General features: G+C 37.4%; 1 protein-coding gene across 1 annotated transcript in view; it reads right to left on the bottom strand.

Annotated features, from left to right (window-relative positions):
- Positions 1–23,195, bottom strand: part of LOC118968784 (uncharacterized) — a 346,238-nt gene that overhangs the window by 179,695 nt on the left and 143,348 nt on the right. Inside the window, exon 4 of the mRNA XM_073213297.1 lies at positions 13,360–13,470. Coding sequence (XP_073069398.1) covers positions 13,360–13,470 — 111 coding nt within the window. The remainder of the gene's footprint in view (positions 1–13,359; positions 13,471–23,195) is intronic.

Raw genomic sequence — 23,195 nt, 5'->3', positions numbered from 1 at the left:
ATATTAAGACTATGAAAAAAGCACAATGTGCTTAAATATTCAAAAGAAGAGTGTGGAATATTTTTCAAAATATTTGGGTCAAACACAACTCTTGAGTTTTTACTCTTAGTGGAAATAGCCTTCTGCATCTTTGTGGACATGCCAACATTTTCTGGTAACCCAAAGAATGAAAGGTCATTCTTTTTTATAGAACCTAGTACAAATGACAAGGGTTGTAGCAATACATTTGGACATCAAAGTACAACATCATGACTCAGATAAGCCTGAAAAAGGAACCTTGTAAGAACTTCCCTCTCATTACAACCATATTAAACTTAAGTAACAAGTGGCTAACATGTTAGCAAAGTGTGGGTTCTTGACAGGTAGGTAGGATCATCCCTCCATTGTTGCTACTGAGCCATCAGGTTCACAGTTTATCTTTAGCTGGAGGATTTTGTCATATTACATTAAACAAGGCAGGACATTAATATGTATGCTCAGTTGAGGATACCAAATGCATTGGTAGATTTCTGTTGAACTACTCTTTTATTACCTTCCTTCCTTCAAATAACTTTATCCTACATCTGACATACAGCTAGCAATATTTACATATCATTTCTCTAATAAAATTGTCACATCTATCCATTCTTGAGTATTCGACTGGATATCTCGCAGCGCCCTGAGTCTTTCTCACATTTCTGTTCCAGTTTTCTAAGAACTGCTGGTCTTCCAGGCTCTTCTGTTCATGTCTCAGTGCTAAATTTCGTAGTATTTAATGTTCTATCATTAAACAGTTTCCTCTTTCACAGTTTAAAATCAGGTTGTTCCAGGAAACCACATACTATTGCCACTATTTACAAAACCAACTTTTTCTGTAACCTTTCTCTAAATCATCATGTGAAAGGACCATGTACTTCTCAGTCATGTTTCCTACCCAGAATCTGAAAACCACTAAAGATCGTGTTTCAGTCTAATCTGTTCCATCTACCTCACCTCTTTTGGTATCAACTGTTAAGAAAAAAATATGGAGAAGTAGAGAACACACAGTAATCTTCAGGATTGTGGGCAGACCCACTCTAAAGAACCATATAGGAACGTGATTTGAATATCGTTAGTCCTTGGTATCAAGCAAGTATCAAAAACATATTTGGGGAGCTGAGTTTCTGATAAATGGCCTTTAGTGAGGAGTCATCAAAAACCATGATGTATGTTTTATTCCTAGTGGGAATGCTGGGATTTCCTTAACCTTTCAGTGACAAAGGGCCCTTTGGGATTCACTGGTAGGTTTACAGTAGGTCTGAATTAAATTCCCAAGAGATATTTCTGAACAAGAATTTAGAATGCATGCTTTATATCACCTCAGAGAAATAAGCAAAGGCTGTCTCATGTACTATGATAGATACTGCACTCACTGAAGTACTCCTTAAAAAGGAGGAATATAAATCACAATCTATTGAGTGGCATTTGGTACAATAAAGACATTTTTTCATTATTAATAGAAGCTGAATTTTATGCTAGATTCATGATATTAACCATAGCAATATCTTGTTCCCTATCAATAAGTTTTGGTACAGTGAGTTTAAGACACCATTGAACTTTTACAAGCCTCTCATATTCCAGACAGTCTTTCATGTATACTTCCCAGAACAGGGGAGATGTATAAAAGTGTGGTGCCAGTGAAATTAATGGACTTCAGGAAAAAAATATTAAATATGAACATTATGATTTGTTAATATATTAAGAGTCAGAAATTGGGAGTATCTGTGGTTCATGTTAATAAAATATAAGACAAAATTTGAAAGATAGAAAGATTCCTTAAAATGCTGTGGTTTATCACCTAAATGCTTTTAATATTGAAACTCTAATGAAACTGAGTGAAAATAAAAATAAAAATCATGGATGAACCCATCCATCCAAAACGTATTTTACTCTCCCCAAAAAACTGCTGGAATGTCAAGGTCATTGCTGGCAGTACATCTAACAATTTATTGCTTTGTCAATTTTGCTCAGTCAAATGCCCTTTCAATAGTATTTTCTATTCAAAGTATGTTTACCTAAGTATTGGATCTGATTTTTTTCTCAGTGCTATTCCAAATCTGAGCAAATTCAATATGATCACACTTTTTTCCCTTTAAAACCATGGACAACAGTTAAATTGATGGGTCATATTTTATTAAATATCAGAAAGTGAGAAAATATTTTTTGCAATGCAGGAAGTTTCCATATATTTATATACTGAAAGCAATAAATACATACAAATAATTGCATGTAGTCATTATTTGAATATGCATTTAAACTGGTTTCATATACTAAAACTACAAGGCTAGTAGTTTTAGGCTAGTATCATTAAAATCAAATGATAATTTATATTGAAAATAACAAAAGAATTTATAGTCACAATCTTTTGTGTGTGATTGCTTAAATGACTTTTAGGTTTTAATTAAAAACTTCCTTTGTAGAGATCTATGATAGTTCCATAATTTAGTTCACTATGGTAATTTAAGGAGAGGAGAAAAAAATATTACTAATTAATTTTGAAGCTACTTCCATTGGTTCTTTTATTTATAACTTTAGCTCAGAATTCAGAAATAATTTTTTTCCTAAGGTAGAGTTGAATTGAACAAAGAAATAAACAATCAGTTTTGTTTTCCTTGATAGGACTCAGCAGCCATGATTGAGTAAAACTATTATTTTAGGGAAGCAAAAATGTAATCCTGACTTACTAGATGTTTAAATGCTCATCTTTTTAGCATCTACCTAATCTTTGGGAATTTAGTTCATCGACTCCATGGTCAATTCCCCAGCAAAACTGTAAAGCCATAAACTACAGACTCAGTAAATGTCTATCACTCTTCTCTTGTGGTATAAATAATTTGAAAATCATTAAAATATCACTTAATAATATCCAAATCTGTATAAATTTAGTTCAGTTCAAGTATCACTTGACATCTGGTAATTAAAATAAAAATTACAGATACATTAAAGTACTTATTGTATGATACAAGCACTTAATTTTAGAGCAAATAAGTGAAATTTGTGTGTATTTCAAAAATATATGATACAGAAATCCAAAAAGACCTATATTTTTGAGTTCTCGGGTTTTAATTATAATTTTTTTAAACTTTTGGTAATTAAGTAGGTATCTATTTCATTAAGCAAGCAACTTAAATACCCACTTCTAAAAATACGTAAGTTTAAGATTCTTTTCCAATCAAACTGACATACAAAAACCTATAATTTAGTACTGTTTAACAAAGTCAAATGACTTTAAGATAAAGTTGCATTTTAAAAAATGCATGCATATACATTTAAATCATACATACATAGGCAATTTTAAGTTAGAAAGTTAAATAAGTTATAAATGATGAAAAACAGAGTAGGAAATGATAAGACTGTACCAACAACCAAATTAAAAATCATTATTATTTACAAGCCATAATACACTACTGTTGGGTTAGCTAGACATTTGGAAGTTCTATGAGTGTATAAATTCAAACATTATGCCTACAGATGATGTAAATACGTTGTGCCTTAGGAAAAAATAACTTCTTTTATGTCTATTTTATAATTGTTAGGATTCTTTGTATGTAAGCCACATAAACCAAATCTGGTTCACTTGAGCAACAGAAAGTACATATTGGATTTATATGAAGCTGAAATAACTCAAGGGAAACTGAAAGGCCTCCCATCACAAACACACGGGAACCGAGCACTGCAGATCCCTGGAGCAGAAACTAGTTTGGTTACTCCAGCACTGCTCAACCAGCCTTGACTCTGTGTCAATCAGCTCAGGATTCAAAGTCGGGGGAAAAGCTGATCGGCATGGTGAGACGGGGAACATCAGTAGTCTGACAAGGCCTTCTTGCTGGTTTCCTGATCTCCCAGCTACATTTCTAGCCTCCTCTCCACCCTTCCTCCATGTAGCCACATGACTGGCTTCTCCAGTGAGGGGGGTTCTGAGGGGCCAACCCCAGCCTCTTCTTGATGCCCAAGTGCCTTCTCCATCCATCCTCTCTTTGGTTGGAGCACAAGTGTGCCTTAAACTTAGCTTTCCCAAGCAAAGACAAGGCCCTAGTGGGTGGTGGGTAAACAAGAGGGAAGTATGCTAGGTGTTTGAATGACCTTGCAAAGCACAGACAACTTGGATTATCCTGTGAGAGATGAACATTTCTCTTCTTTAAACAACTGAATTATTGCAGGTCTAGCCTTCGCCTAACAACCCTACCTAGCTTGGGTTATATGCTAATAGCTGGGACTATTAAGAGAAAAAAAAAAAGATATTTGTATTGATTATCCCACCAAGGCTGCCCAGAATGGTGGAGGGTTATGTCCTTGAGTGACACCGAGAGACTCCAGGCTGGCAGAACGGCAGCTGTCCTGGACAATCAGTACAGAACGCATAGTTGAAATGGAACAAGAGCCCACACTCCTGTCTTACAGAAAATGTCTCATGCTCCAGACTCGTATTTTCCACATATCCAAGAATTCACTTTTGAAATAGGTCATTCCCTTAGGCACAAACACATGCTACAAAAACAAAAAAGAAACTTCTTAAGCCTCTGCCCCTTTTTGCTTAATATCTCATTTTTATGCTTCCCTTCTTTAGAGAAAAACTTCTTAAAGTGTTTTTTACAGCTACTACCTCCAGTATGAAATACCACTTTCTCTGTTTAAATTGATGAACTACTTCACATAAAGGGTGCAGAGGATAGTATAAAAAAATATATATATATATACACACACACATATATATATATACACACACACACACGTATATATATATATATATATACCCCCAATTTTCCAGGAGAGAAAATACAATGTTAAAACACCCTTTATCTATTTGATTACTTCTCTTAACAATCACACACCCTAAATTAGAAACTATGCTGAATTCAGTATTTGTCATTCTTCTGCATATATTTATAGTGCTACTTCATGTACAGGATCCAAAACAAAACAATATAATTTTACAATTTTGGAAAGTTTTCCAGTATCTTGATTAATGAATTGCTCTCCAATTCCCTTTTTAGTTTCAATATTATGTTCTGAAAATTTATCCATGTTGATACATGCAATCACATGGTTCCTATAAATTCAGTATAAATGCATTTTCTTTCTAGTACAGTCACTTTATAACACAATTTATCATTCTATTTTGAAGGTCATTTAATATACATACATACAGTATATTACACATTTATATTTATGAATGTGTATATGTATATTATATATAATTATAGCTGTGAGTATTTTGGTAGCTTGACATTTTTTGTGCAAATCTGTTGAGCCTTTTCTGGAACTGTTGTTTAGAAATTGAGTGTTCATGTCTTTCATCAATTCTAGCAAATCTTCATGATTCCTTTGACTCATACATCCCCTTCGCCAACCGTCACATGTGTACTCCTCTCGTGTCCTCACTGTTCTGTGTGTCTGGCAGCCAGTACACCAACTCACTTTTCAGCTGTGTGTAACACCTAATCTGTTTAACTCATCCACTCATTGGAAAGAATATGTTTTTTTAAAGAATATACAGTTTTTATTTTCTAAATATGTATTTTCCATTTCTTTTTGCTTCTCTTTCAAATCTGCCTTCTCTTTTTTGATCTGGGGTATTCCCTGTATTTTTGGCTCCATTTTTATTTCTTTGACGCTTTAAACACACTTACGAGTCCACAGGTGCCAATTCAGTGATGAGGAACTTAGGGGGTTCGTCCATTTCGCTGTTTGCGTTCTACTCACTCCTGCTCCTGGAAGCCTTTCTTCTCGTGTAATTTAGACTGTGAAAGACTCTTACTGTGTGTTTCGCTACAGAATTTTATTTTTGTTTTGCCAGGTATCCTAGGGTTACTTTAAACCCAGCATCACTCATTAATTTTTTACCTTGAAGTTTCCTAAAAATTTTCAAATATATGCAGACTGTATATGTGAACATCAAATGAACAGCAGGCCTATTGTTACTGGTTCTTAGGTGTGATTTTTATGCAGTTCAGCAGTCATGTGAAGACAGACAAAATTTCATACTGCCTTTGACAGTGATCAGAATTATTTTCAAGTTCATTTCTTTTTTCACTGAATTTGCAGCCCTTCTAAATGAATGGCTATTTGAGTGAATTTCAATAAGACCTTCAGGCTTTGCACAAGTTCAAAGCCTTGTACCTTGTCCCCGCCCCCATATGATAATTAAGCAAAACTTCTTTGACACTAGCCTGGCAATAGTCTCCAGGAAAGTTGAAGCCATAGAGAACTCTTACCATTCTGACTTTCCACCCTATCTTCATTGTGAGCCCTGAGAAATTTCTCTTACTTTCTTGTAGTTTATCTATTTCTTTAGAATATTTATTTATTTTATGTTGTCTATCACTTTTTACAAGTTTTATAGGTTGTTTATCCATGATAGCATTATAAGGTCTTTCTACTATGAAATAACTGAATATGTGAGGATGAGAATATTTATTAAAAAATACTCCGAATTTTTTAATTGCATCATACACTAAAATTGTTAAACTATTTTTAAATAAATACACAGCTTGTACTAGTCTTTTAAAAACCACTTTGGTTATAAGTTGCAGTAATTGAAAATTAAAGAAAAATTAAGTTAGTGGAAATATTGCAAAATATTACTGACTTTCTGGCAATTAAATGAACACATGAAGGAAAGATATTTGATTTAATGTAGATATGGGAGTAAGGTAATATGACTGTGCAAATAAAGAAAACTTTCAAAGTGTTTCAGAAGAATATATGAAAAACAAATCATTACCCAAAGATAAAAAATGCTGTTTAATAAAGGTAGTTCTCCTAAACACTACAACCAGAAGGACAGAAATGACAGAATGATGCAGAGTGGAAAAGCACAATTGGCCAAAACTTTGAAACAAAAGAGCTGGAATAATGCCAGTTCCCACCAACGATGTTGAAAATTGGGAATGTACAGGGCATTGGGTACAGGATCAAGGGGAGTTTTACTTCAAGATTGGGGAATAATCAGGCCTAGACTAAGTCCAGCTCCCACCTAACACATCTTAAAAATCAGACGGCCAACAACTCAAATTGTGTTCAAGTGGTTTAACTGTCCCAGAACAACTCTCAAGAAATTTATATTAAGACTTAGTTTACAGCATCCAGCAATACTAAATTCACAATGTTAGGAATCTAGTCAAACAGTACCACACATGCAAAGAAACAAGAAAATATGACCTACACTGAGGTTGAGGAGAGAAACCAATCAATCAAAACAGATGGAGAATGCTAGAATTAACAAGCAAGGACATTAAAAAAGAAACTATTTCAGACGGTTAATAAATAGAGACATGAAAGATAAAAAGACCCTAGATGTACTTCTAGAGATGAAAACTGTAATATGTGAGATGAAAAACATATTGGATGGGATTAATGACAAAGTAGGCATGCAGAAGGAAAGATGGATGGATTTGAAGATCTAGCAGTATGATTATCCAAATAAAACACAGAGAAAATAATTTTTAAACAAGTGAACAAAGCATCATTTGCAGAAGCACAGCTTCAAGGAATCTACTATTTAAGTATTTGAACAGTAAAAGAGGACAAGAATATGGTAGGGGAAATAATGGTTGAAAACTTTCCAAATATGATTAAAAACAATACACCTAGAGATTCATAAATCTCAACACACCCAAAAACAAGAAGCATGAGTGAAACTACAGAAAGTCACACAATAACTATATTGCTCAAAATTAGTGATAATAATATCTTAAATTAACATTTAAAAAATGCACATGTAGTCAGCAGCTAGCGGATTCCAGTGATCCAGGACTCCTGATATGCAAGCCTTCATTGTAAGCTAGGCACAGTGACTTGTTTCCAACAAGCATCTGAGGAACATGTTATTTGAAACTACAGCAAAATTGATCCTTGTTATGTAAGGACAAAGTTTAGCAACACTCACACCTGCAGTTGTGTGGAAAACAGAAAATATCTTTAATGAGTCTAATCATTGAGTTCAGCAGATATCCAAGCAAAATGTCAAAGGCGCCCCCTCATTTTTTCTGCTACTTATAACAAAATGAAAGAGAGACCTATTAAACCACCAAACAAAAAGGAGTCAGGACTTGATGTCTAGGAATCAGGACTTGATGTCTGAGGAAAATCAGTCTCCAAAGAGCAAAGATAAGCTAAAGAAAGGACTTCCAAGTTCTCTGAGTAATGTGACTCTAACCTCAGAAAGATCAAAATATCAGACTATCATTTGGTCACACAAGGGGCCATTTCAAAAGACTTAGGATGTGTCCTATAGGTCCTTTCCATTAAAGAAAAGGGTCACTAGGGAGCTTAAGGGAATTGTCCCTCAGCTAGCACATCCGAGATTCAAAGTAGAGAAGAGTTTACTGAAAGGATCTTTGTTGGTGTGATTTTTGTCTAGTGGAGTGAATCCCAGAAGATCCACAGAGCTTTTGCGAAACTACATCAGTTGGGAACACCATCGGCTGGACTGAAAGTGACAAACACAATACCAAATTTTAAGATGCTACTGGATCCCCAAAACTCTACTATCAGAAACCAGACTGTGAAAACTATTCAGCTACGAACATGGTTTTCTTTTCAGGAGAAGGTGGAGGCAAGAGCCGAGCAAGAGCCAAGAGCCAAGAGCAGTGGCCACACAGCATCATTCTTGGGTTTTGTGACCCCATCGAGGACTCCGAGTATTTGCTCTCTTGGATTTCAGAGGGTCTGGGGATAACCTGCTCATACACGACTCCCAGGCTCCCTTTTTCAGGAGAAGAACCTATAGCAGTTGTCCTATTCTGTCCTGCCATTGTATGTTGACTGTGGAGGCAGAAGAGAGCTTGTCTCTAATCTCACCCGTCTGCAGCTTGCAAGGAATAGTGTTCAAGGTGCGGAACCCAAGGAATCACACCCAGCGTCACACCAAAACCTGAGTTAAATGACAGCAATGCTCAGATTTATGGCAATAACTGCTCACATTAAAGAAGGAAAATATTAAATTTGTATTTAGTCAATAATGTAAACTTGTACCTTATGAACTACAGAAAAAAAGCAAGATAAACTCTATGCTAGTAGAAGAAAGTAATAAAAATTAGAGTACAGATAAATGAAAGAGAATAAAATACAGAGAATCAGCCAAACCAAAATTGGTTCTTCAAATGTATCAACCAAATTGTCACACCTCTAGCTACACAGACCAAGGAACAAAAGACTAAAATTACTGAATCAGAAATTAAGGAGGTAATATTACTACTGCCCTTACAAAAAATCATAAACAACACTACTAAAAATAGGTCAACCAAACAGATAACTTGAATGAGATGGACAAATTTCTAGAAATTATTATGCCAAGTGAAAGAAGCCAGAAAAAGAGTGGACATGCTTTATGACTCCATTTGTAATCTCAAAAATGCAAAGTAAACTAGACAGAAGGCAAATCAGGGGATCCCTGGAGGGAGGCATTACTGCAGAAGGGGATCTTGTTCCACCCCCGACGCTTGGCCTGAGACACGACTGGTTTCCAAAGAGATCAGAAATTCACCCCCACCCCCACTGAACTGACTGTTGTTACAGGGACGGGGTGTCATCCTGGGATACCCAGAGATTATGACATTTGGAATTCAGAAAAACCCTCATTCTCATTTAATTTTCAAAACAGAGGCTGGTGGAGGTATAGGTACACACTGCCCCATAAATCACACGGTCTTTCTAGATGTGATGGTTTAAGTGGGGCACATGGGCTGAGAGAAGGTGCTTGCAAGCCAGACAGCTCAAGTACTACTCTGGGCTTCACCAAAGCAGCTGCTGGACCTCAAAGTTCCTTAAAGTCTTGGTGCCCCCTTTTCTATAGGGTTATTCTAACAGAACTGTCTGTGCAGGGTTGTGGCAAGGTTTAGTGTGTTTCACAAGTCGCATGCTCAGAACAGCAGAGGCCTATAACCAGCACTCAACAGGGAGCTCCGATAAGAGCAACAGCCAGTACAGTCAGACGCCCGGCTTCTCCTTGCGGACGTGAGCCCTCCGCGACCTGAGACAGCTTCCTACTCATGTTTGTGTCTCTAACACTGCAGATATTCAATAACGGGGAAGGGAGGAGGAGAACCGTGAGTCCAGTGACCTACGAAGTCACTTCCCCACCAGTCTTCATAACCTCTGACTTTCTCTGATGAGATGCCCAGAAGGTGGTCGTGCTGCCTTTGCTCCACAGGCGACCCCCACACACACCAATCCTTTAACCTATGATTAATGAGAAAGCAAATATTCTGTGTATACAACAAAGAATTAACTACAATTAAGACAAGAATACTTTCCTCACAGCCACTGCCTCCACTCAATTAAGAAGGACCCTCCTGTTAACTGCAAGTGTCTTGGGCACTCCCACCCCTTTTCCATTCTGCCCCACCTATTCCCAGAGCCCAGAAGCACCCCCTGCTCACTGCAGCCTGCTCCCAGGCCCATGGCAATGGGTCACTCCATCATTCAGACTAACCGTTTGACCTAATTTCAACAAGAATGAATTCCAGGTAATAAGTTCATATACAATTCTGAAAAATTATCGTTGAATTTTCATACTATAGTTTTCCACAGACTATAACTATCATGAATCCCAATTTATTCCAATTTCCCATAATTAAGGCCCAAAGACCACAGTGTCACCAAAGCACATCATTAACAAGTTATTCCTATGTAAACACAAAGCAACAACCAAACACATCTCTTAAACCTCCTTAGAATACTTGTTCATGTGCCCTTGGATAATCTCAGAGTTATAGATACATCTCTTTGAAAAACCACTTCTACCAAATTTGTCAGTATCTAATATCCAATATACAAAGAATTTTCCGAATATAAACAAAATTAATGATTTACCATAATATCAATACTCTGTATCAAATATTACACTAGCCTAGCAGTTCCTGTATCTTCACATCCTTAGCATCTCTTAGCCAAAAGTTCAGTTATGCTTGTATAAACTCTTGTGCAACACATTACTAACAAATCTCCCAAGAGGATTTGGGGGAAACTACTCAAAGCAGCCTAGAGAAATGTAACATAAACCTTTTGCATGTTTGTTCTTTCAAAGTCAAAATCTGACAAGAAAATGGTATCACATTAGCTCTCTTCAAGGTCATGATTAGAACACAAAAGTCCATGGAAAAACAGCAGTATTTGCATTGTATATGAAGTGTGACCAAACAGGTGCAGCCGTCACATGTCTCATAAGACTACCAAGGACTGCTGAAGAGTTACTACCCATTTGGTAAAAAAAAAAAAAAAAAAAATTATTAAACTAGAATGAAAAGAGATCCCATACCATGTTGTTAAACCAGGCAAGCATAAGTAAATGAAGGAACCTCCAGACAGAAAAGACAAAGCAGTTAACACAGTTAACAAGGCAATGTAATTCCAAAGAAATATGAACTCATGTCATAGAGAAGGAAACCTAGTGCCCCCATCTTCAGTCTGATGATCCTTAAGCTGGTGACATGGGGTCACTGTGGAGTCAGACAGCCAGTTCAGGGCACAGCCCAAGAAAGATGTCCAACCCTTAGATTTTCAATTCACTATTCTTTCCACATTATTAATTTATTTTAGAAACTTCATTTTGAGGACAAAATTTAAAACCAAAACAAGAATAAAAACCTCCCACTCGGGCTTTGAGGTGAGATCCTTAGTTGAATCTAAAGGAAAAAAAATCATTAGCCCAAGGTAGAAAAGGATAACCCTTCTCTTCCTGCTAACATTTCTTCACATTTTTGCTTTTGATCATTGCTAACAGAGCTCATTTGTACTGTGTCCTTTAATGTTTCTCTGCCTCATCCCATCTCTCCTTTAACTAAGGAAGATTTTCAGGTTTTAAAATCAAGCCTTGAGCTAGCAAGGGCCAAGGAGATTGATAACTAAGCAGGATGCCTTATTAGCAGAGGCTGAAAACCCTGAAAAATCCAACAACATTCCAGCAAAGATTTCAGTGTTCAGTTCTTTTCCTGTTACAAAGTCCCTTCTACTTTAAGGCCTAAATTGCTCTCTTGCTTAGCTGAAGAACTTCCTCATTAGCCTGAAGCTATAAAATATTAACAGAGGAATTATTCCTTCCTTGGGAAAAGACACCTTGAACAACTTTGCTCAATATATTTCCAATTTATACTTCCTGGTTCATTGAAGAAACTGTCGGTCCAAAAAGCATTGGGAAGAAGGTAGAGAATCAGCCATGGTAACATAAAACTGCCAATAACCTGTTGAAGAACAGGCTGCATTTCATCGCGACAGATATTTTTACTGATGCCCTTGATCATAAACTTAGAAGGGCACAATTACTCCCATACAGTTGAAGGACTTGCTGAAATGTTTACAAGTGTTACATGATATCAACAGTCTTGACAGATTTTTTTTTCTCCTGCTGAGTTGCCCAAATATATATTTACATGTACAAATTGTTCCAACCAGTATGGAAATAAGATATATCCTGTTGTTTGAAAGTATAACATTTTATCTACCAAAAAAGGTGAAATTCATGAGGAAATAGTTTGAATATAATTGGACGTGGGGATTTTTCCCCAAATTTTTACAGCTCCTGCATTCACATAGTAGAGATGCAACGTTGGTCTCAATGAATATAAAATGTACAAAACAGAACTTAAACAGATTTGAAATTGACTAAAATATCAATTTAAATGGTCAAGTTAATTAGATGTCTAAAATGTTTCACTGTAACAGGGGGCATCAATTATAGATAAATTTTAGCTTCACATGTTTAACATGGAATGGAAATCTGTCCTGTAATATGCACAAGAGGCCTATCAATGTAGCCTTCTATATGAGGAGCGTACCAAGCACACTGCCGTTTGTTTTTGCAACAGATTGTGTTTGAGGCTCCAATATAATAAATTGTTACAAATTCCAGTGAATGTTACCAGAAATGAATACTCTTCATTTCTGTTTTAAATGTTTACTATATCGCTGTCAGACCATAGTTGGCAATGATCCTCCTTGAGAGCCAAGAACCTACTTTCTATGAAAAGTTCAGCACATACATACTCAAGAATATTCACATTCTTATTACTTATACATACATCCCGGTGATGGAAATACACCAAATATTTTATGAGGAGGTTAAATCCTCCCGATTTCAAGACCACAACTGTTGCCCAAGTACTAGTCATGGGATTCACTGCTACACTTGAGATAGTAAATGCAAGGCAGTCAAAAACATAGCCAGATACACAGACCAGAAACCGCGACTAACACTTACCTGTTCTTTCAAACCAAACAAAGTGAGTTTCTCAGGAAATACTTCAAAGGAAATTCATTGTGATTAAATAAGCCATTATAGCATCTATGAATTCCTTTCTTAAAGAAAAAGCGTAGTAAAATAAATCATAGATATTATCTTACCACCTCTTCGTTCCAGTCCGAGAAGTGACGCCAAAAGCCGACACTTGCCCACAGCGGTCATGAGCTGAGCCTGGTTGAGAAGCCACAGCTGATGAACACAAAACTTTTCACCTACAACAAAAAAAAAATTTCCCAGCATTTATAATTATACACACACACAGATGTGTCATATATAATGGAAACTGAACAAACTGTTGTAACCAAAATTTTTCATTAAATCATTTTGGGTTTTCTTATAATATTCCAATCAGAAAAAAAGTTACTAAAATTTACTTTAAGGACAAAATTGTTATTTTAAATGCACTACTTAGAATGTTTGAAAACTCTACAAGAGTTTTCCTAAAATAAAACATTTTAAGGAAAATAAATTACATCATTTCACGTTGTCTTCATGAGGGAGCACTGAGCTGGTCCCAGGACCCTGCCTTCAGAGGATTGCAATGGAATTCACAGAAACAATGGTATGCCTTTGTCCAACAATATCTCTTTTCTGCTCAGGTTCAATACTTATGAATCAAACTAACAAGGGGGGAGGGGACAAAATAAACTATCATTTCATGTCCAGCCAAGAGAGCTCTCAAGAGGGCAGAGAATGCACATGTGCACACAGACTCATGAAAGCTTGGGAGAGTGAGGTGAAGGTAGAGCAACAGGCGAGCCATTCCTACATTTACGAAGCAAAGCAAGACCAGCCTGGTAGTTCTTCAGCATTTCAGAGAAGCAAAGTTCAACATAAAGTGAGCTTTGAGCAGTTTCAGATTCAAAGATTGAGAACTTAATAGGTGGACTCAACTGAAAAATCATTCAATCCCAGCAGAGTCACAGGACAGATAAAAGATGATCAACAGAAAGGTAATTCTAAAAGTAGAGGGCTTCAAATCTTAAACTAAAACAGACTCAACTCAGTGATGAAGTATGAGCCCCACTTCTTGGCGAGGAACTAGCAGTGTACATAGAAAGCTGATATTAGCCTATATTAACTGTAAAGTTAAATTTAAACAATATTCACTTCAGTGAGTTCAATTTTATAGAGTAAATCATTTAGTCCTTACAACTTGGGTTTTAAATACATTTCTCTCTCCTCTTTCTCCCTTTTGGTATATCCATTACTGAATGCCAATTATTTCAGCCTTGATTTTGTTGCTCAGAATGTACAAATAGGGGATTCACCCATGGCATGCATTAATCTTCTCCTGGATATCACACTCATATGGGGATATCGCTACACATTACGTTAGTCATTATAAGTCCTATTATTAAAGGCATTGTGTGTGAATTTACTGAGTTGGCAACTTCTTGTGAGTGGTAAGGCTCACCCACATTTTGGGACCATGGGCATGGGATGCAGGATGAGTGGGCACAACTTGACCATGTCATCTCGCAGAGGTAGTACCGCATTGGCCATAAAAATGATTCCACCAACGTCCTCTTATAGTTTGCTCATCCTTTATCTATAACAGAAAACCTTCAATCTACAAAAAAAAGTTCTTACATAGCACTACTGAATATCTTTGTAGAAAGAAAGATGTCTTTAAAAACACTGAATTCCAGATGAGAAACTTTCTACTTCTCTCTGCCACTGTCTAGCTCTATGCCCTTCGGCTTATGACTTCAACACACAGGTTGAGAGCAAAGTCACGAGACAGCCATGCCATCTTTATACCTGCTTCACCCTCCACCACCAACTGTCCAGGTGGCCTGAAGTCTTCATTTAAACCCTGTAAACCTGTAACTTATTTTCCTTCAAACTAGGATCAGAACACTTAGATTTTCTCTAACCTCACAGATACATTGGAAACTGCTTCCAACCATGCTAGGAAGTTTAAATGGAAAATACGCCAAGCCACATGTCCTTTCTCAGTAAATGAGATCTTTTGTTACTCTAATAGAATAATCTGAGATTCTCTAATTCTTAAACTTGATCCAAATTGTGCAAACTTCCACAGCCTGGAAAAACTCCACAAAGATGTATACATGTAAATAAAGATGCATAAATATAAAGGTGCTGGAAGAACACAATGACGTGTGCCCCCAGGAAGACGTGAGAAGCCACAGTGGGCATCTCTGTAAACCTCTGCCTGCCTAACCACTATGCAACAGGAGACTTCAGTGAAACCCTAATTTCACAGGGATACAGACACAACCATACAGACACCCCAAGTCCTCATCTTAAAAATGAAACATCCTAACAGGTTTTTAAAAAGTATTTCAGGTCATTTGAAACTGAATTATTTTCTCTAGTTGGTAAATAAAATGTACTGTCTTTTTAAATAAATTCTTTGTTCTAAGACAGTTTTAAAATTTGAGGGAAAAGATCGAAGATAAATATTACAGTAATGTGTATATGCTGTATATCAAGAAAGATTATCTCCCTCTGTGACTGTGGAGATGAATGTTATTGTATTCCTTTTAGGCACTCTTTTATATTTATTAATGCTTAATAAAATATTAATCACAAGAGAAATAGAGGTTTGGGTCAGAAGAAGTTTTTGTGCACCATACTGAGCAGACTGAGCTAATAATGCAAACAATTTGACACCACAGTCATGAAGGAAGAACTGCTGTGAGCTGAATTCTTGTTTTTTCTGAACTAAGTTCAGTTTTGAAGAAATTTAGATTCTGGCAAGCTTTCCCTGAAACATTTCAGTGCATTAATGTTGAAACATCATTCAAGGGGCACGCTATTCTCAATTATATTTACCCTTCATTTTAAGGCTTGAATTTTAAAGATAAATCCAGTAACATTTCTTCCTAATCATTAAGCCTGTTCAGATAGTTGACAAAAGATAATGCTTTTGGCTATTACAGTTAGACCTTGTGAAGTGTGGACAATCAAAAGAGTGCATTTAGCATTTTCATTTGTATTTTCAATTTAGCATGGTGGCTAAGACTGCAGGCTCTGGAGCCAGCTGCCTTGATTAAAACCTTAGCTCTCCAACCTATTTGTTATGTGTCCTAGGGACAGGGGCTTTACATTTTTATATGTCAAATTCCTTATCTATAAGATATGGGTAAAAATGGATTAATACCTAATTCTATTTAGGTTTAAGGGTATGTTAAGTATACAGAATACAATCTTGTACATAATAGCTATTATAGAAGTGTTGTTATTACTCACATTAATCTACAGAATATATATTAAGGACCTCCTTTGTGCCAGGAATTTTTCTAGGTTGGATAAAGCATTAAACAAAATATACACAAAACCCTGTCATTGTGAAGCTTCTGTCTGAATAGGGCAGGTGGAAAATGAATATGGAAAATAAGGAAAATATACAGTACTTAAATGAGAATCACTTAGGAGAAAAAGAGCAGGATAGGAAATAGGAAATGTTGGAAAGTATTGAAATTTTTGAAAGGATGGCTGTGTTAAGTGTGACACTTTTGTGTCTCAGTTTCAAACCCCCCTTCTACAGAGACTTGGTGATGCTGGGGCAGAGACCCACATGCACCGGGCCAGCTGGCTCCTTGCGAGGCCCTACCGACGGGGGTGCGGCCAGGGAGCCTGAGAGAGACCACGGAGGGACTTTCCACTTCATGCTCTACCAGTTTCCTTCCAGCCTCACCCCACTCCTGCAGGACAGAGCCCCAGCTGCAACCAGGTTTTATGTCTTCCTCTACACTTGCAGACCCACCCTTATCATGTCTCCATGTCCCCCAGGCAAGTACTCACGCCAGCTGGTGGGGACCCCCTTCCAGGCTCAGAGCCACCCTTGCCTTAACCCAGACCAAGCTTTGCAAGGGTCCTCCTCCAAGTTTCTCCAGGTAATCCAGTCTTTTTCCCTTTATTCTCCAAACCTTTGTTCTCCGGTGACAGCTGCCATTCCCAGCTACCGCCTCTGTGATACTGAGAGTTCTCATCGCGCCCTTTTCAGTAACCAAGTTAACCAGTCTTTGTACCGCGCTAACAATTTTTCTATTAAGTTTTCTCTTTAAATCCTAGAAGACCTCATAAGTAAGGTAACCATTATTCACTGTTTGAACAGGATACTTCTGAGGATGAAATGGGCTACTATTAATAATCATGTTGAAATAATAGGCATTAACTGGGACTGTTTTGGACATAGTGACTTGAACGACCTTCCTATGTGTAAGGTATTACCAGGACTTTGGTTTTTATCCAAAGTGAGGCATGAAGCTATTTGACAGTATTGTGTAGAGAAGTGACACATTCTAACTTAATTGTAGTAACTGCTCCCAGGAAGAGAAACGAGATGTATTTTCTATACAACACAATGTTTCCTAACTCATTATGAATTCTTTAACTATAATCTCTAATAAATGTAGTAAAACATATAGTTTTGAGTAAATTTAATGGAAACAAGAACATACAGGCATACCACTCTTTTTACCATGAAACCCAACTGTTCTCAATAATTGTTTACATAAACTTTGGCCTTCTTTTCCATTTTATGAAAAATCATTAATAAGATTTTTGAAACTGAAGTTTAATATGTTAATCTTCGTGCTTTTGTTCCAGATCTTTCCCTCTATTCTTGAAATAGTGCAAAGGATGAATCAACCTACCTTTATTTTCAGCAAATATTGATTGCAGGAAAATGTAAAGTTTAGAAGGTAAATCATAGCTAAGAATTAAAACAGCTGGGATCTGAGCCCTTTCCTGTCTTCAAAGCCAGTATTTTGTGTGCTACATGAAGCTTCATGTATTAAACATTCTTTTTAATTTTATGAGCTTTTAATTTCATTTCAAAAAATCAAACAATAAACAAAATGAAGAAATGTACATGCTGTTTTGTTTTGTGGAAAACTGGAACTTTAAAATGAGAAAAAATAATTCCATTGAAAGCAAAACTTCAGTCATCTTAATTCTTTTCCTCTGCCAATAATTGCCTATTTGTATTTGATACCATTTCTCTTCTCTAACATTTTCATATGTGGCAAGAACTGGAACATTGGAAGCTATGTTTGCCATTCTCTATTGTAAGGTTACAGTTTAGATTCTACTACTGAGATGCACTTAACCAAATGGTTCATTACATACATCTACCAGTTCTGTGCATAACAGTGAAAAAATATCCACTCATTATCTGGGTCATTCTGTGTTCTAATCAAACTAGAGAGAACCTTAATTCTGTGATATTTTCTTTATCATATGTATTAGATAAAAGTTTTAACCTATTCAGAGTAACAAAATATTTTAACTCCTGTCTTACTTTTGGTGACAGTAGACATCAATCTCAAAGAAAGGGAAAATGTGCATCAAATTCAGTGTATGTTTCAAACAGTGGCCTTGCGTACCTCCCTGGAAACAGGGTTGGTGTACGTACTGGAATAAAGAACATTGAACTTAGCAAGATAATGAAGACAGAAAATAAAAATAAACTAAAATTTTGCTTTTCTGATAATATATTCTACTGATAAAGTGTTTATGAATTAAATATGTCTGCTTTCTAAATTATATATTATTTTTTAAAGCTGCATATTCTATTATATGAAACAAATATCTGTACCAATTTGAAAGAGCAGAATTGAGTAGCTGAATTTTGGGGGAAGGGCTACCTTCTTATTTTGAAGCAAATTTCTAATAGTGAAGATCTTTTTGTTTTAGTTTTTTTTTTTTGCTAAAACCTATATAGAATTTAATGAAAACCATTTCTCTGAAAGCCCCAGGATTCTGTGTCAACAGTAGACTCAATTGGCACACCAGGATCCTTCTCTCACAGTGAACACTTTTGCTGCCTCTCCACTGACTGCCGAATGAAGTCCAACATCTCAGGCAGTCATGAAGGATCCTTACCATACGCAAACTTTTCACCCTCTCTCATAATTTATCAACATGAATGTCTCTTCAGGCAGAGTGGATGTCTTGCTGGCTGAAGAGAACTGTACATTCCCTGCACGTTTTACCAGACTGATTTTTCCACACAGAACATGCTTCATTCCCTTCTCTTCCAGGACACTGCCACGTGCTCTGGCTCCACCAGTGGCCAGCAGCCGGTTTTCAAACGACGTTATTCTGTCCCACAGAGAGTATGACTTTGCTTCAGAATGCTAGAGATGCGTGCTGTGACTCACCCAGTGAGGAATGCCACAGATCTCTCCAGGACTACGAGACCTGTCAGCTCTCACATTCTGCTCTCAGAACACCTTGAACTTGTGATAGTACTTTCTTTCCTGCTCTAGGACCTACTAAAACTTGAAGTCATCATTAATTCAAAAATAATATCACAGAAACACGCCTTTTATTTTTTTTTTAGCAAAGAGACTTTATATCAGCATCATACAAGCAATGCATTTCCCATGAACTGAGTGGATAACCCAAAACAAGCTATAAGCAGATAAATCAGCAAAGTACACAAGTGGAGAAATAGGATCATCCTGAACTTCAGAGACTGAAAAATCACTTTTCAAAAAAAGTAAATTTTTTTAAAATTTCAGAAAAAGCATTTATCTTGATTGTATTTTAAAAAGTGTCAGCGCTTAAGCGGCAGAGCATCAAAAACATCATAGGGTGTGTCCAACTAGCTCTGCAATGCTTGTGTATTTAACTGTTTATTCCCTTCATGGGCCACACCTGTCTTGTTTGTAAAGTTCAGTTTAAAAATTTCATGTTTTCATTTTTGGGGGATACTTTTGAAGATTTTTTTCTCTAATCTTAATTTTTAAACATGACAACATAACAAGCATGTAGCAAATATTCATCAGTTTTAAGCAGTAAAACCAAACACTTTCCTGGCCTAAGGTTTAAATATGAATAAAGAATGAAGAAAGCAAACACCAAAGTCTTAAAATCAAGTAATCATAGAGCCAGTGCCAACTGCATAAAGCACTCTTACCCAGTGAGAGAGTTCCACTTCAGTGAATAGTAACGCTTAACCAGTTAGTAAAATACTTAACCCAGTTGGCAAAATTAACGATGTCTTTCCAATAGATACTCCTATGTGTGTGGTAAATGTTTCAAGATGAACTTCACATCTGATAAGGCAGATTCAAAAGTCTGCAAGAAAGTGTGCCCCCTGCTTAACACCAATTTGAGTTCAAGAAAACAAATACATACCCCCTGCATCTGCTGTGAAATGGAAACTAGACTGGAGCTCTGGGGTAGAGGAAGAGCTGCAGAAATGGAAAGTGAGCTTGCAGGGAGAGGAAGGGCTAGAACAGAGAAAGAGGCGTCTGAGCGTGCCAGCAGCTGGGAAAGTCCCTCAGACAGGAGGAGAATTCTTAAGTAAGATACATATGCCTCCAAAGTCCACACATGTCACCTAACCACTGCCTCTCGGGTAGGAGTGGCAAGGTAAAGTAACCTTCTGTCTTACAGGGGAATGTCCCCACGTGACTGAGACCCTGTAACTCTTACTATAAATGTTATGTAAATGGAATTTCTTGAATATTCATGGAGTTTATCTCCCACTTCCTGGTATACATGTGTTCTGACAGTGCATTTAGGATACTTGTAACTTCCTGATTACCAGGTCTAATTAGCACAATGTCATCGACAGAGTGGACCAGTGTGCTGTTCTTTAGAATGTCACTATTACTGAGGTCCCCAAGTATGGCTATGAAAGATAGCAGGAGAGGTGACACAGTCCTGGGGCGAGACAATGAATGCTGCTGCGGTTGCTATTTAGAGGTAAACTGTCCTAATCCTCCCTGATGTGGGTTTTAGAGAAGAAAGCAGTTGCCAGATAAAAGGCCACATACCAAATGCCAGAGGCTATGTTGGTATGTTCTGTTCAAAATAGCACTTCTGACGAAGCATCTGTGGAGGGCTTAGCACTATGTGGGGAGAGGCAATCTGCCATTGGACCTGAGTGTCTCTGCTTGTCTTACTGGGGGTGCCAGGAGGGCAAGGTTCTGGCCATTCTTTACCTGAGCCATTTCTCAAGGCCAGGTGTTCTGTGAGCAATCTTGAGGGGTGAGGTAACACCTCCCTGTGCACAGTACATTCCCCCAGCTCTGAATTCCTTAGCTGTAATGCGAATTCCCTGCTCCTGGAGACCGTAATCCAGTGACAATTTCTTCACTTCTGTTACTATAGCCATTGCAATATATACCATAGCTTGACAGCCCTTATCTTTTCTTTTAAACTATTTGAAGGGAGTTCTGGCATCTTTGTTGCACAACAGGCATAGTTATGCCTAGATTTCAGGGCTATCCCACACCACCAATAGGATGAATTCTAAGTGCACTGGCAAAACACCAAATCCTAAATTGTGCATCAGCGCCACTACAATAACAACTTTCCTGCTGTGTCAGCAGAATGTCCATGTCCCAGTGCTTGAAACTTGTGAATATGCTACCTCACATGGAAAAGAGACTTTACAGATGTGATTAATCCCAGAAGTTTGCAAAGGGCAGGTTATCCAGGTAGGCCTGGTGTTTTCACAAGGTCTTTTAAGAGGGAGGCAGGAGAGACAAATTGAGAACAGGAGATTAGTGGGACACTGGTTTGGAATAACAGCCCCAGGAAGGCGGGCAGCCTCTCCAAGCTGGAAAAGCCAGGCGCTGTATCTTCCAGAGACTGAATGCACACAGCCCTGCTGAGCTGCTTTAGAATTCTGACATACAAAACAGTGAACTAACATGTTTATTTAGCCTTACATTTATATATTCTTCCCCTTCCTCAGACTAACTCCCCAAGATCCACTCCCCCATGGATTTTCCCAGTTCCTCCCAGTAAATATTTGCCGAATATTAATTCCTTTTCCATATCAGTCTTGAACTTCTCTGTGTGTGCTCTACTGAGACCTGGAGGCAGTAGGAGAGGTGAGAATGGCCCTCAAGGAAAGCAGTAATGATCTTGCTTCAAGTGAGTCCTTAACCCAGTCTCCACGCAAGGAGTAGGAACTACCTCTCCCACTGAAAAGACCTTACAGGTATCTGGAGAGGAATATTTTTGGGTTTATTTACCCAAATATTTCAATTCTAAGTCTTGGGTTCCCCATTTTCCCTGAGAACCCTGAGTTTGACAAAGTAAACATGGAACGTTTAACTGAGGCTCTTTGTGGCTGGGCCACCATGGTAATGTGATACCAACCTGCCTAGGCACGCCAGACATAAGAGTACCCATTAAAATTGTCAAAAAGGTTCTCCAGCTTTCAAATGTATCTTAAGTGTCAATTTTCTGCTTTGAATTTACATATATATTTTGAGGATATAATTTTTACTTCAATGTCTCTTCTTTAGGTTAAATCCCCACCACCTCTAATTAAATCAAAGCCATACTACTGCCAACCAAAATGATTAAATACTACAAGCAAAGGTCAAATAAGAGCTGTGTAGACTACCAGTATCTACGCCGACTTCTTCTCACAGGGCTGAACGGGCTGATCCTGGCCAAGCATCTGACCACGTGTACTCCCAGGACGGGCAGACCAGAGGCTGGTGAGTGGACTTCCTGCTCCGTGGTCCTTTTATCAGCCACTCTACTGATTCATTTGACTTGCGTCAGTTTTAGAGTTTTTGAAGAATGGAAGATTGCCACTTAAATTGTGTTTAGTTTCTCATTTTTCATTCCAAATACATGCTATAATCTTTCCTTTGATAATTAGCAACTGAAAAGGGTATGCTGATGTAAACTGAGGGTTGTGGCAACAGAGGTAATTTTTCTAAAATCTTCCTTATTGTCAGTGTTAGATGGCATTTTTCAGACTCAGCATAGGAAGAATGACTTTTGGATAGAATTTGATCACTAGGTAGGCTATGACGCCAGAATTCTTTCTTGGAAAAGAAAAGATGGATGGGACAGACGGGACTCTTTCACTATCAAGGGCTACTAAGTCAACTGGACATCCTCAGAGCTGCCAGCTGTTCAAATGGCACATTTGTAAAAATTACTCAAAAGCATCCCTAACTCCAGATACTTTACTCCCATT

Source organism: Manis javanica, chromosome 9, assembly GCF_040802235.1.
Source record: "Manis javanica isolate MJ-LG chromosome 9, MJ_LKY, whole genome shotgun sequence".
NCBI classification, from domain to species: Eukaryota; Metazoa; Chordata; class Mammalia; order Pholidota; family Manidae; genus Manis; species Manis javanica.
This window is presented reverse-complemented; position numbering and strand designations above follow the sequence as displayed.